Genomic DNA, 14973 nt, shown 5'->3' with positions numbered 1-14973 from the left:
TATTCCTGCTTCTCTGAAAACATCAAAATCAATCTGAGCAGCGAAGCTACCAAAGAGCAGCTTAATATTTACACTTCCACATGATCACCTGCTGTTTCATGATGAATATAAAAACTGCAGATCAGTGTTAGTTCATAAACCGGGTTTGATAAGTGATTAAATCGTGTCCTTTAATCAAATTAAGACGAGCTGCTGATGTAAAAGCTCTCACATATTTGTGAATGAGTTTCATTTAAAAGCTCTTATTGTTGTTTTAAAATGCTACAGTCTTTGTGGTCTTTGCGTCTGCGGTCGGCTCCAGTGCGCTCGAGTTATTTTGAAACGATTACGGAGGAAACTGTTAAGAAATGAGTCATGGCAAAAATTCAGGTGGGTGCTGCGCTGCGGTCTGCACACTTACACCTGAAGGAAAACCAACGTGATGAGCTCAGTGTGACAGTTTCATGCAACTCATTGATTTATAAGAATATGAGCTGAACTCATCCTGAAACAGTCCTTTCATAATTTTTGGATTTAAGACAAAACAGACGAATAATTAAAAAAGATTTTAAAAAAACTTCTGAAAACATTTTTCAAAGATGAATTAATTAGAAGCTAAATTACAAAAGGATTCATTTAAATATTTAACACGATGCTCATATTTAGGTTTGAATTTCAGTTTGTTTCTGTGTTTAAATTATTACATATAATAAATGTAATAATATAATTATAAAAGCACAAACTGAATCACATTAAAGACGAAACGACTCCATAAATCTAATCAGATGCAGAAAAAAGGTCATTTTGTAAATGAAGAACAGATTTTTATTGGTTAAACCTGGACGTTTGTTTTGGTTGGATGGTTGTGAGAGGACGCCGCTCGCGTGCGCTGCTCTGGATTTAATCAAAGCGTCAGTTTTACAGCAGCTCAGTGAACGCGGCGCCGTCCTCTGCACTTTATTTAAAGATCAATAACAGCTGGATGACGGCTCGTTAAACGTGTGGTGGATTTGAACTGAAACCGTGAACGGGCCGCTGAGGCCGCGGCTCGTTAAATCAGCAGCTCGTTATCTGCGTGTGAAGAAGAGCAGGCGGGTTAATAAAACTAGGCTTTAATGATACGTGAGGATCACAAACATCTGATCAACATAGAAAAACTGTCTCAAATTCAACCTTCCTGTTAACAAATCAGTCTGCCCCGCCCCCCGGGGGCCGCGCAGACCCGTGGAGGCGCTCTACACGTTCGCCGTGCCTCTGCTGTGCTCGTGTGGCTCCAACTGGCTCTGGCAGCGCAGCCGGCGGTCTCGGGCCGCCGTCTGCAGTAATCCGTTTAACGACGAGGCGCCGCTGTGCAGGGGCCCCGGGGGGCCGTAGGCGGAGTATCCGGGGATGAAGGGGGAGGCGTAATAGAAGTGTCGGGGCAAGGCGGGGCCGTGGGGGAACGGGGTCCGTTGCTGTCCCGCCCCCACGCTCTGTGCAGAGTCACTACATCCTTTGCTTTTGTCCGAAGACGTGGCGATCTCAGCCAGCGACCAGAGTTTGGGTTTGGGGGCCACGTTCGGCCCCTGGGTGGTGCCGCAGGGGCGCTCCTTAGACCGCGGGCTCGGCGTGCGCGTCCCCTCCAGCACTCTGAGCGAGACGCTCAGAGTGGGGGCGCTCCGAGGAGGGTCCGCCGACATGTCCACGGGTCTCCGGTCCACGGGGGAATCCTTAAAGTCCAGCTCGTCGAATCCTCGATCGGCGTCGCTGCCGCCGTCCTCTCTGAACGCCAAACTGCGGGAGTCTGGGGGGGGAGGTGGGACAGGCCAGGTCAGACCAAACACACATCAGGGTTCAGCGTGCAGGGTTATGAGTTTGATTCAAACACACACAAACAAAATGCACTGCATATTAGACCCCGCCCCCTCACATCTGCCTTATGGTCACAGTTTCCGCAGCCCAAACAAAATCAGCAGCCAATCAGCAGCTGCTCTCACGACCAATAAATCGACTTTAAAGAAGAAAGAAAAGAGTTCAGCCTGAAAGTGTTTGATTCGTCCAGATCAATGACATCATCAGTGAGAAATAATCAATCAGAAGAACGCCGCCGCCGACCGTCTCCACGCTTCAGCATCATTAAACGCACTCAGCTCCCAACATCTTCTCCCGCTTCTCTCGCCGTGCGCCTGCCGCTCTTCACTTTTTAAAAAACGGGTCCAGAACATTCTTTGATTTTAACCGATGATCTGATGAAATGATGAAAATCTGAAGCTGATCAATAATCTGATCTATGAACAAACAGGAGCAGTAACAACGACAGACCTGATCAGGACGAGCCGCTCGCTCTGCTCACACTCAGAACTAAAACCAACCTCATGAAACTGTTTCCACTGCAGCCGCTGCGATGATGTCATCACCTACAAGAACGGACGGAGAGGAGCGCCGGCAAACGTCTCCGGGTTCCCGACGCGTGTCACGTGCAGGTCATTTTAAAACCCATCAATTAATCGATCAATCAATGGATGGACCCCTCCCCCCTCACTCACCAGCTTCACGCTTCGGCTCCGTCTCCTCGCTGCTCGCCTTCAGTGGCTCCTCGTCCTCTTCGTTGCGTTCCAGGTCGATGTTGTCCTCCTCTTCCTCGTCCTCGCTCCTGTTCCGTGGCGTCCACGTCATCTTGTTCTCCTTCTTCAGCCGGCGCCGGGCGTTGGCGAACCAGGTGGACACCTGCGTCAGGGTCATCTTCGTGATGATGGCCAGCATGATCTTCTCGCCCTTGGTGGGGTACGGGTTCTTCCGGTGCTCGCTAAGCCAGGCCTTCAGCGTGGCCGTGGCATCCCGTGTGGCGTTCTTCCTGTAGGCGGGGTCTCCATACGGATATGGGCCCAGCGCCCCAAACGGGTGGTAGTCCAAGGACCCGGAGATGCCCGAGGACGGGTCGTAACCCGGACTCTGAAACAGAAACCATCATGTTAGTGGTCAGCTCGAGTTCCCACGCAGTTTAACCCGAGGGTCACATGACCACACGGCTTCAAACTACAGACCCAAACACAGAAGGAGGAAAGACCTCGCTCAGTTTAATCCACCTGAAAAATCTCACAGCCTCACAGAAATGTACAATGTTCCTCCTTCAATTTAAAATACATTTAAAAAAATAATTTAAAAAAATGAATTAAAGAATAAGTAAAAATATATATAAAAATAAAAATGTAAAAACAAAAATAAGTTAAAAAAACCATTAAAAATAATTTACAATTTTTTTTTAAATAAAATAAATTAAAGAATAATTAAAACTAAATTTAAAAATTTAATTAATAAATATAAATAATAATTAATTCAAAAATAAAAGACAAATAATTAAAAATTATTTTTATCTTATAAATAAGATTTTTAAAAAGATAAAAAAACAGATTAAAAATGAATTTTAAATAAATGTAATAATAAATTCAAAAATCATTGAAAATAAATGAGAAAAATAACTTTTTGAAGAGCAGATATTTTCATTGTACGGACCGGAACCAGACCCGGACCCGAGCCCTGGCCGTCTCCGCGCGCACTCACCACATAGGAGCTGAGCGCCGCGGCGGCGCGCGGCTCCCCTCCGTAGGGCAGCTGGGGGCCGAAGCCGGGGGAGGTCGCCGGTCCGGAGTACGGAGCGAAGGCGGAGCCGGACGCGGAGCGGCCGAGCTCCTCGGAGCGCGCTCCCAGGAGGAGGCCGGAGCCGAAGGAGGAGTGCAGAGCCAGAGGCGCGTGGGGCTGGAACAGGAAGCCCTGAGGGTACGACATGACTTTTACGCGCGGGAGAAGTCGCGTCGGAGCGCGGGACGGAGGAGGGAAAAGCGGGCGGAGAGGAGCGGGAGTTCCAGGAGCATCGCAGGAGGCTCGCGGCGGCACTTTGTCCGCTCCGGCTCTGCGCACCCGATCTGCGCCGAACCCGCAGACAGACTGAGCGGAGAGGAGGCTCAGCTCCACCTCCGCACGCTCACACCTCCTCCTGCTCGCTCTCTCCTCTCCCCTCAGCCCGCGCGCACTCTGCGAGCAGGTGGAACTAACGCGACCCTACAAAATAAAAGCACCAGGATAATAAGGCTTCACGTTCCTCACACCTGCAGAGTTTCTGACTGTTTGTGCACGAAACACGTCATCAAAGTGCGCCGTGGACCAACATGTAGTTTATGAAATATTCCAAATGATTCGTGACAAACAAATATTACTCCACTCTTTAGCTCCTTTGGTTTGACTTAGCCAATAAAAACTTTGGGTTTAGGTTTAGCCAATAAAAATGCTTGGTTAGGTTCTTGGTTTAAATAAACTCCCAGCAGGACACAAACATGAGTTGATGTGTGTTCGGAGCTCAGAGGGTTTAAACCTGCATTACACCTGCCGGCCACCAGATGGCGATAGCAGTGGTTTCAAAGTGACTGTAGCTTTGCAGAGGTTTCTCATGTGACGTCACGCACACATTGGATTGGACGTGATACGACCTGCATTCACTTTGGTTGTTAGCAGGTTGCTGCGTTCACTTGTAGCTTGCACTGAAGACGACGATACGTCTGCAAACGCTCAACAAGAGCTCGCTGAGTGGGATTAAAACTTGAAAATGTGAGCTCCAAACAGGAAATAGAAATAATTCACCCTCAGAGTTCAGAGTTGAACGACTTTTGCTTTAAAGGCAAATGATTATAATTTCATTTTTAGTAGTTGGCAGGTGTTTGCAGACAAGTTGGCATCTTCCATACAAACTATAGCAAAGAGAGGTTATCCTGCTGTGTTTCAGGAGGAAGGATTATGCTCATTGGCTAAAACATGTGATTAGCTGGTCATTAGCCAATGAGTGCGCGGTTCAACAGCTCTGGTTAAAAAAAAAACGCTCATGCTGAGGTTTTGAAACGTAAGTAGATGACGTATCAGATGCTACATCACAATTAACAGCCACAGGGGTCAGTAGGAACAACTTTAACTTCTACACAGAGGAAAAATCATCAGAGGGGCGGGGTTTGAGTGTAAAAGTTACATTCCTTCATTCATTTTCAGTTTAATTGATTACTTCCTGTGGAAATGTCATCAGTTCTAATTGTGTGACTTAAGAAGCGTTCAGGACGTGATGTCACTTCAGGTGTTCGGGATTCCACTGATGCGTAACAGGTGACAGTGTGAGCAGGACAGATGCCGTGACAGGCAGTACAATCCGGTGAAACATCAAACCAGGCCGTCCCGCTCTCGCGTATTTTAGCGTTCTCTGCTGAACAGTGTTGAATTATGAACTTGGTGGCGATCAATCTGCGGACTGATTGGTGTGCGTGTGGGAGAGCGTGGACAGCTGTGGCTGATGCTGAGTGTCCTGAGAGCAGCTCAGTGAACTTTGAGGATCTAAGCCCACACCGCCTCCGCCTAATCTGATTAGTGGGGACTATAATTAGCAGAGTGCCAGCAAGGAGAATACTTCCCGCGTCAGTGGAAGTCCGGTCGCTGCTTTTCGGTGAAACCAGCTGAAGTCCATCTCTAATGGCCACGTCCACGGATTTTCAGAACGAGGCTGCAGGAATTTCCACGTTTGCAGGTAGGAGCACAGCGAGGAAGCCGAGTTCGGTGCATTAACTGATTAGATTAGATTAGATTAGATAGAACTTTATTAATCCCTCGGGTGGGTTCCTCTGGGAAATTCGATTTCCAAAAAAGCACAGCACCGACAGAAGTTACAGAGTTACAGAATATTATATATATATATATATATATATATATATATATATATATATATAATACACACACACACACACATATATATAAATACAGAGACAATATAAATAAAATATACGAAGGGGATAAATAGAATAAATAGGAATAAAAATAAAAATACAAGTGAATTGCACATTTCAAGTATTGAGTCTATTGCACTGTTGACTATTTACAAAAGTATTGCACAAAAGGTAGTGCACAGTGAGGTGAAGAGGCACTACAGCTTAGTTGTTCCCCTCTCCTTTGTCCTCCTGTTTCCCCTCCCTCTCCCCTCCAGGGAGGAGTTAAACAGTCTGATGGCGTGTGGGACAAAGGAGTTTTTAAGTCTGTTAGTTCTTGTCTTGGGGAGAAGCAACCTGTCACTGAACAGACTCTTCTGATTGTTTATGGCCGTGTGCAGAGGATGCCCAGCATTGTTCATAATGTCCAGCAGTTTCTTTAATGTCTTTAATGTTTCTTTAATGTCAACTGCTGTTGATCCCAACACTCCACAGGCCATTTCAGGAGGCACGCCGTCACAGGTTCTCTCTCACAAACGTCATCCTGTTTGGAAATCATACTTTGAGATGTAAACAATAGTTACTACTACGAATATTGATTTGCTGCAGTGAATCCTGGGTAAAGTGAGCAGCCTCTCTCCGGCTGCACTGAGGGGGAAACAATGCGAGTCGGCTGATCCTCTGCAGAGGCTAAGCAGTTTAACAGAGACGTTTTCATGCTTTTTTAAGCATCTTTCATTAAAGCCCTCTGCACCGGCTGAGGTGCGCGCCTCTCCTCCTCCGCCTCCTCCTCGGGTGCTGATGATGCTCAGGAGGGCGAGCCCACCGAGGGCTTCCTGCTGGATGGAGTAATGACTCGGAAAAGCTCTTTCATCATCTCCACGGCGAGCCCCCCAGCAGGCCCGCCCCTGGAATGACACTGTTCTGCTGTTTTATCATATCAAAAAGTTATGTTCACAATTTGCACGAACAAAGTCGAACACTGAGGGAAGTGTGGCGGCGGCGTTTCCCCCGTATTCTCAGTGGCACGACTCTTTTGTGAAGATTTTCACATGAAAGGAGCGCTCGTTTGTTTCCTCCAGCAGCTCCCGAATGAGCTCAGCCCGCAGGGCAGATGTCCAGAGGTTACTTAAAGACTGTGTGTTTAATTAATTGGAAAACACTCGTTTTTAATAGTTATTATTCAAGTATGAAATGCAATCCTTGTAATCTGTGTGCACACATAATTAGCACCCATGAGATTTCAGCATGCAGTGCTTCAGAGAGGAGACGGTCACATCAAACCGGTGCACATCCTCATTCAATGGTTGTTTACACGCTGATCAATGAGCACTGTAATCAGATGAGAGGCAGAATTTAAGAGTGCAGCGGCAAGTCCATCGGCAGGAAATCAGTCTGCACTCAGGTCTGATCCTCTCACGGCTGTCTGACGATGTGCTGGATATCCGGGCTCAGACCGAAGCTGTTTGCATTACAGAAAACCTCTACAAACCAGGTGTGAGGGGACAGGTATGAGGGGGGACAGGTGTGACAGAGGACAGGTGTGAGGGAGGACAGGTGTGAAAGAGAACAGGAGTGAGGGGACAGGTGTGAGAGAGGACAGGTGTGAGGGAGGACAGGTGTGAGGGTACAGGTGTGAGAGAGGACAGGTGTGAGTGGGGACAGGTGTGAGTGGGGACAGGTGTGAAAGAGAACAGGTGTGAGGGGATAGGTGTGACGGGGGACAGGTGTGAGAGGACAGGTGTGAAAGAGAACAGGTGTGAGAGAGGACAGGTGTGAGAGAGGACAGGTGTGAGTGGGGACAGGGTTAGGGGACGGTGTGAGTGGGGACAGGTGTGAGAGGACCGGTGTGAGGAGACACAGGTGTGAAAGAGAACAGGTGTGAGAGAGGACAGGTGTGAGGGAGGACAGGTGTGAGGGGACAGGTGTGAGGAGACACAGGTGTGAAAGAGGACAGGTGTGAGAGAGGACAGGTGTGAGAGAGGACAGGTGTGAGGAGAGACAGGTGTGAAAGAGAACAGGTGTGAGAGAGAACAGGTGTGAGGGAGGACAGGTGTGAAGGTACAGGTGTGAGAGAGGACAGGTGTGAGTGGGGACAGGTGTGAGAGGAAAGGGGTGAGGGGAGACAGGTGTGAAAGAGAACAGGTGTGAGGGGACAGGTGTGAGAGAGGACATGTGTGAGAGGACAGGTGTGAGGGGGGACAGGTGTGAGGGGACAGGTGTGAGGGGGAACAGGTGTGAGAGGACAGGTGTGAGAGGACAGGTGTTAGAGGACAGGTGTGAGAGAGAACAGGTGTGAGTGGGGACAGGTGTGAGTGGGGACAGGTGTGAGTGGGGACAGGTGTGAAAGAGAACAGGTGTGAGGGGATAGGTGTGACGGGGGACAGGTGTGAGAGGACAGGTGTGAGGGGAAACAGGTGTGAAAGAGAACAGGTGTGAGAGAGGACAGGTGTGAGAGAGGACAGGTGTGAGTGGGGACAGGGTTAGGGGACGGTGTGAGTGGGGACAGGTGTGAGAGGACAGGTGTGAGGAGACACAGGTGTGAAAGAGAACAGGTGTGAGAGAGGACAGGTGTGAGGGAGGACAGGTGTGAGGGGACAGGTGTGAGAGAGGACCGGTGTGAGGAGAGACAGGTGTGAAAGAGAACAGGTGTGAGAGAGAACAGGTGTGAGGGAGGACAGGTGTGAAGGTACAGGTGTGAGAGAGGACAGGTGTGAGTGGAAAGGGGTGAGGGGAGACAGGTGTGAAAGAGAACAGGTGTGAGGGGACAGGTGTGAGAGAGGACATGTGTGAGGGGGGACAGGTGTCAGGGGGGACAGGTCTTAGAGGGGACATGTGTGAGGGGGGACAGGTGTGAGAGGACAGGTGTGAGAGAGAACAGGTGTGAGGGGACAGGTGTGAGAGGACAGGTGTGAGAGAGAACCTGTGTGAGAGAGGACAGGTGTGAGAGGACAGGTGTGAGAGAGGACACGTGTGAGAGGGGACAGGTTTGAAAAAGAACAGGTGTGAGAGGGGACAGGTCTGAGAGGGGACAGGTGTGAGGGGGGAAAGGTCTGAGAGGGTACAGGTGTGAGAGGAACGGTGTGAGTGGGGACAGGTGTGAGGGGACAGGTGTGAGGGGGAAAGGTGAGAGGGGGACAGGTGTGAGAGAGGACAGGTGTGAGGGGACAGGTGTGAGAGGACAGGTGTGAGGGGGGACAGGTGTGAGAGGTCAGTGTGAGGGGGGACAGGTGTTAGAGGGGACATGTGTGAGAGGACAGGTGTGAGGGGGGACAGGTGTGAGGGGACAGGTGTGAGGGGGAACAGGTGTGAGAGGACAGGTGTTAGAGGACAGGTGTGAGAGAGAACAGGTGTGAGGGGGGACAGGTCTTAGAGGGGACATGTGTAAGGGGGACAGGTGTGAGAGGACAGGTGTGAGAGAGAACAGGTGTGAGGGGACAGGTGTGAGAGGACAGGTGTGAGAGAGAACAGGTGTGAGGGGGTACAGGTGTGAGGGGACAGGTGTGAGGGGGAACAGGTGTGAGAGGACAGGTGTGAGAGGACAGGTGTTAGAGGACAGGTGTGAGAGAGAACAGGTGTGAGAGAACAGGTGTGAGGGGGTACAGGTGTGAGGGGACAGGTGTGAGAGGGGACAGGTGTGAGAGGACAGGTGTGAGAGAGAACAGGTGTGAGAGGACAGGTGTGAAGGGGGGACAGGTCTGAGGGGGGACAGGTGTGAGAGGACAGCTGTGAGAGAGGACAGGTGTGAGGGGACAGGTGTGAGAGGAAAGGTGTGAGGGGGGACAGGTGTGAGAGGTCAGTGTAAGAGAGAACAGGTGTGAGAGGACAGGTGTGAGGGGGGACAGGTGTGAGGGAGGACAGGTGTGAGGGGGGACAGGTGTGAGAGGACAGGTGTGAGAGGGGACAGGTGTCAGGGGGGACAGGTCTTAGAGGGGACATGTGTGAGGGGGGACAGGTGTGAGAGGACAGGTGTGAAAGAGAACAGGTGTGAGAGAGGACAGAGCTGAGTGGGGACAGGTGTGAGAGGACAGGTGTGAGGGGGGACAGGTGTGAGAGGACAGGTGTGAGAGGACAGGTGTGAGAGGGGACAGGTGTCAGGGGGGACAGGTCTTAGAGGGGACATGTGTGAGGGGGGACAGGTGTGAGAGGACAGGTGTGAAAGAGAACAGGTGTGAGAGAGGACAGAGCTGAGTGGGGACAGGTGTGAGAGGACAGGTGTGAGAGAGAACAGGTGTGAGGGGGTACAGGTGTGAGGGGACAGGTGTGAGGGGGAACAGGTGTGAGAGGACAGGTGTGAGAGGACAGGTGTTAGAGGACAGGTGTGAGAGAGAACAGGTGTGAGAGAACAGGTGTGAGGGGGTACAGGTGTGAGGGGACAGGTGTGAGAGGGGACAGGTGTGAGAGGACAGGTGTGAGAGAGAACAGGTGTGAGAGGACAGGTGTGAAGGGGGGACAGGTCTGAGGGGGGACAGGTGTGAGAGGACAGCTGTGAGAGAGGACAGGTGTGAGGGGACAGGTGTGAGAGGAAAGGTGTGAGGGGGGACAGGTGTGAGAGGTCAGTGTAAGAGAGAACAGGTGTGAGAGGACAGGTGTGAGGGGGGACAGGTGTGAGGGAGGACAGGTGTGAGGGGGGACAGGTGTGAGAGGACAGGTGTGAGAGGGGACAGGTGTCAGGGGGGACAGGTCTTAGAGGGGACATGTGTGAGGGGGGACAGGTGTGAGAGGACAGGTGTGAAAGAGAACAGGTGTGAGAGAGGACAGGTCTGAGAGGGGACAGGTGTGAGGGGGGAAAGGTCTGAGAGGGTACAGGTGTGAGAGGAACGGTGTGAGTGGGGACAGGTGTGAGGGGACAGGTGTGAGGGGGAAAGGTGAGAGGGGGACAGGTGTGAGAGAGGACAGGTGTGAGGGGACAGGTGTGAGAGGACAGGTGTGAGGGGGGACAGGTGTGAGAGGTCAGTGTGAGGGGGGACAGGTGTTAGAGGGGACATGTGTGAGAGGACAGGTGTGAGGGGGGACAGGTGTGAGGGGACAGGTGTGAGGGGGAACAGGTGTGAGAGGACAGGTGTTAGAGGACAGGTGTGAGAGAGAACAGGTGTGAGGGGGGACAGGTCTTAGAGGGGACATGTGTAAGGGGGACAGGTGTGAGAGGACAGGTGTGAGAGAGAACAGGTGTGAGGGGACAGGTGTGAGAGGACAGGTGTGAGAGAGAACAGGTGTGAGGGGGTACAGGTGTGAGGGGACAGGTGTGAGGGGGAACAGGTGTGAGAGGACAGGTGTGAGAGGACAGGTGTTAGAGGACAGGTGTGAGAGAGAACAGGTGTGAGAGAACAGGTGTGAGGGGGTACAGGTGTGAGGGGACAGGTGTGAGAGGGGACAGGTGTGAGAGGACAGGTGTGAGAGAGAACAGGTGTGAGAGGACAGGTGTGAAGGGGGGACAGGTCTGAGGGGGGACAGGTGTGAGAGGACAGCTGTGAGAGAGGACAGGTGTGAGGGGACAGGTGTGAGAGGAAAGGTGTGAGGGGGGACAGGTGTGAGAGGTCAGTGTAAGAGAGAACAGGTGTGAGAGGACAGGTGTGAGGGGGGACAGGTGTGAGGGAGGACAGGTGTGAGGGGGGACAGGTGTGAGAGGACAGGTGTGAGAGGGGACAGGTGTCAGGGGGGACAGGTCTTAGAGGGGACATGTGTGAGGGGGGACAGGTGTGAGAGGACAGGTGTGAAAGAGAACAGGTGTGAGAGAGGACAGAGCTGAGTGGGGACAGGTGTGAGAGGACAGGTGTGAGGGGGGACAGGTGTGAGAGGACAGGTGTGAGAGGACAGGTGTGAGAGGGGACAGGTGTCAGGGGGGACAGGTCTTAGAGGGGACATGTGTGAGGGGGGACAGGTGTGAGAGGACAGGTGTGAAAGAGAACAGGTGTGAGAGAGGACAGAGCTGAGTGGGGACAGGTGTGAGAGGACAGGTGTGAGAGAGAACAGGTGTGAGGGGGTACAGGTGTGAGGGGACAGGTGTGAGGGGGAACAGGTGTGAGAGGACAGGTGTGAGAGGACAGGTGTTAGAGGACAGGTGTGAGAGAGAACAGGTGTGAGAGAACAGGTGTGAGGGGGTACAGGTGTGAGGGGACAGGTGTGAGAGGGGACAGGTGTGAGAGGACAGGTGTGAGAGAGAACAGGTGTGAGAGGACAGGTGTGAAGGGGGGACAGGTCTGAGGGGGGACAGGTGTGAGAGGACAGCTGTGAGAGAGGACAGGTGTGAGGGGACAGGTGTGAGAGGAAAGGTGTGAGGGGGGACAGGTGTGAGAGGTCAGTGTAAGAGAGAACAGGTGTGAGAGGACAGGTGTGAGGGGGGACAGGTGTGAGGGAGGACAGGTGTGAGGGGGGACAGGTGTGAGAGGACAGGTGTGAGAGGGGACAGGTGTCAGGGGGGACAGGTCTTAGAGGGGACATGTGTGAGGGGGGACAGGTGTGAGAGGACAGGTGTGAAAGAGAACAGGTGTGAGAGAGGACAGAGCTGAGTGGGGACAGGTGTGAGAGGACAGGTGTGAGGGGGGACAGGTGTGAGAGGACAGGTGTGAGAGGGGACAGGTGTGAGAGGACAGGTGTGAGAGGGGACAGGTGTCAGGGGGGACAGGTCTTAGAGGGGACATGTGTGAGGGGGGACAGGTGTGAGAGGACAGGTGTGAAAGAGAACAGGTGTGAGAGAGGACAGAGCTGAGTGGGGACAGGTGTGAGAGGACAGGTGTGAGGGGGGACATGTGTGAGAGGACAGGAGTGAGGAGACAGGTGTGAGAGGACAGGTGTGAGAGAGGACAGGTGTGAGGGGACAGGTGTGAGAGGACAGGTGTGAGGGGGGACAGGTGTGAGAGGTCAGTGTAAGAGAGAACAGGTGTGAGAGGACAGGTGTGAAAGAGAACAGGTGTGAGAGAGGACAGAGCTGAGTGGGGACAGGTGTGAGAGGACAGGTGTGAGAGGACAGGTGTGAGGGGGGACAGGTGTGAGAGGTCAGTGTAAGAGAGAACAGGTGTGAGAGGACAGGTGTGAGAGGGGACAGGTGTCAGGGGGGACAGGTCTTAGAGGGGACATGTGTGAGAGGACAGGTGTGAAAGAGAACAGGTGTGAGAGAGGACAGAGCTGAGTGGGGACAGGTGTGAGAGGACAGGTGTGAGGGGGGACATGTGTGAGAGGACAGGAGTGAGGAGACAGGTGTGAGAGGACATGTGTGAGGGGGGACATGTGTGAGTGGACAGGTGTGAGAGGGTACAGGTGTGAGAGGACAGGTGTGAGAGAGGACAGGTGTGAGGGGACAGGTGTGAGAGGACAGGTGTGAGGGGGGACAGGTGTGAGAGGTCAGTGTAAGAGAGAACAGGTGTGAGAGGACAGGTGTGAGGGGGGACAGGTGTGAGGGAGGACAGGTGTGAGGGGGGACAGGTGTGAGAGGACAGGTGTGAGGGGACAGGTGTGAGAGGACAGGTGTGAGAGGGGACAGGTGTCAGGGGGGACATGTGTGAGAGGACAGGAGTGAGGAGACAGGTGTGAGAGGACATGTGTGAGGGGGGACATGTGTGAGTGGACAGGTGTGAGAGAGAACAGGTGTGAGGGGACAGGTGTGAGAGGGTACAGGTGTGAGAGGACAGGTGTGAGGGGGGACATGTGTGAGTGGACAGGTGTGAGAGAGAACAGGTGTGAGTGGACAGGTGTGAAAGAGAACAGGTGTGAGGGGACAGGTCTTAGAGGGGACATGTGTAAGGGGGACAGGTGTGAGAGGACAGGTGTGAGAGAGAACAGGTGTGAGGGGACAGGTGTGAGAGGACAGGTGTTAGAGGGGACAGGTGTGAGAGGACAGGTGTGAGAGAGAACAGGTGTGAGAGGACAGGTGTGAAGGGACAGGTGTGAGGGGACAGGTGTGAGGGGGGACAGGTGTGAGAGGTCAGTGTAAGAGAGAACAGGTGTGAGAGGACAGGTGTGAGGGGGGACAGGTGTGAGGGATGACAGGTGTGAGGGGGGACAGGTGTGAGAGAACAGGTGTGAGAGAGGACAGAGCTGAGTGGGGACAGGTGTGAGAGGACAGGTGTGAGTGGGGACAGGTGTGAGGGGACAGGTGTGAGGGGGAAAGGTGAGAGAGGGGACAGGTGTGAGAGAGGACAGGTGTGAGGGGACAGGTGTGAGAGAGGACAGGTGTGAGGGGACAGGTGTGAGAGGACAGGTGTGAGGGGGGACAGGTGTGAGAGGTCAGTGTAAGAGAGAACAGGTGTGAGAGGGGACAGGAGTCAGGGGGGACAGGTGTGAGGGGGGACAGGTGTGAGAGGACAGGTGTGAGAGGGGACAGGTGTGAGAGGGGACAGGTCTTAGAGGGGACATGTGTGAGAGGACAGGTGTGAGAGGACAGGTGTGAAGGGGGACAGGTGTGAGGGGACAGGTGTGAGGGGGTGACAGGTCTGAGGGGGGACAGGTGTGAGAGGACAGGTGTGAGAGGGGACAGGTGTGAGAGGGGGGACAGGTCTTAGAGGGGACATGTGTGAGGGGGGACATGTGTGAGAGGACAGGTGTGAGTGGGGACAGGTGTGAAAGAGAACAGGTGTGAGGGGACAGGTGTGAAAGAGAACAGGTGTGAGAGGACAGGTGTGAAAGAGAACAGGTGTGAGAGAGGACAGAGCTGAGTCGGGACAGGTGTGAGAGGACAGGTGTGAGGGCAGACAGGTGTGAAAGAGAACAGGTGTGAGAGAGGACAGGTGTGAAGGGGGGACAGGGTTAGGGGACAGGTGTGAGTGGGGACAGGTGTGAGAGGACAGGCCCCTCTTCTTTTTCTCGGCCTCGTAGACTTCCCCTGGTCCACGCTTCCCCTCTGAATTTGCCTGAGGTTCATAGCACGCTGATGTTACCCAGCGACATGTTTAAGAACCTGCAGCTGACCCTCGTCTCTGGACTTCTAGTCTTGGTTGGAAAAACCAAGAAAGGTCAAATTTATGCAGATCTTGGAGATCTTCCCTCGCTGTCTGCTGGAGCCTCTGTTGGACGAATGATTTCATATCATTTCTCTGATCACATCAGCATAAAACCAGCAAAACATTCTCAAACAACAGAAAATACACAGCACGAGGACGACGTCCATCTGTGACGTGTGAATGTCACCATGTAGCAAATGAGAGGCAGACAAATATCAGACACATGATGTTTGTATGTGAAACGCTCTCCATGAGCTGTCAGTCAAACAGGTAAAACATGCAGACACGTGCATTTGATCAGATCTGATCAGGATCTTGGGCGTGATTGGAAACGGCATCAGAAG

General features: G+C 52.5%; 2 protein-coding genes across 2 annotated transcripts in view; one reads left to right on the top strand and one right to left on the bottom strand.

The window, feature by feature from the left end:
• Nucleotides 1–1214: 1214 nt before the first annotated feature.
• On the bottom strand, nt 1215–3744 carry irx5b (iroquois homeobox 5b). Its single transcript, XM_085358881.1, has 3 exons — nt 3520–3744; nt 2505–2910; nt 1215–1762 (listed from the first exon to the last, which is right to left on the bottom strand). The coding sequence occupies exons 1-3, from the start codon at nt 3742–3744 to the stop codon at nt 1215–1217; spliced, it is 1179 nt and encodes a 392-aa protein (XP_085215007.1).
• A 1719-nt stretch (nt 3745–5463) lies between these two features.
• LOC146629778 (uncharacterized) overlaps nt 5464–14973 on the top strand; it is a 75004-nt gene continuing 65494 nt past the window's right edge. The window contains exon 1 of the mRNA XM_085358884.1: nt 5464–5518. Within this exon, the coding sequence (XP_085215010.1) occupies nt 5464–5518 (55 nt within the window). The remainder of the gene's footprint in view (nt 5519–14973) is intronic.

Source organism: Diplotaxodon limnothrissa, linkage group LG7 (assembly GCF_057381915.1).
Source record: "Diplotaxodon limnothrissa isolate DT_005_m linkage group LG7, D_limnothrissa_male_GT1.1, whole genome shotgun sequence".
Taxonomy (NCBI): Eukaryota; Metazoa; Chordata; class Actinopteri; order Cichliformes; family Cichlidae; genus Diplotaxodon; species Diplotaxodon limnothrissa.
Note: the sequence above shows the minus strand (reverse complement) of the source record. Positions and strands in the feature narration are given on the sequence as shown.

Coding starts and splice junctions, on each gene's coding strand:
- irx5b (XM_085358881.1), bottom strand. CDS start 3,744: ATGTCGTACCCTCAGGGCTTCCTGTTCCAGCCCCACGCGCCTCTGGCT. Junction 2,911..3,519: donor CGGCGCTCAGCTCCTATGTG/GTGAGTGCGCGC, acceptor TTTCTGTTTCAG/AGTCCGGGTTACGACCCGTC. Junction 1,763..2,504: donor GGAGCCGAAGCGTGAAGCTG/GTGAGTGAGGGG, acceptor CTCCCCCCCCAG/ACTCCCGCAGTTTGGCGTTC.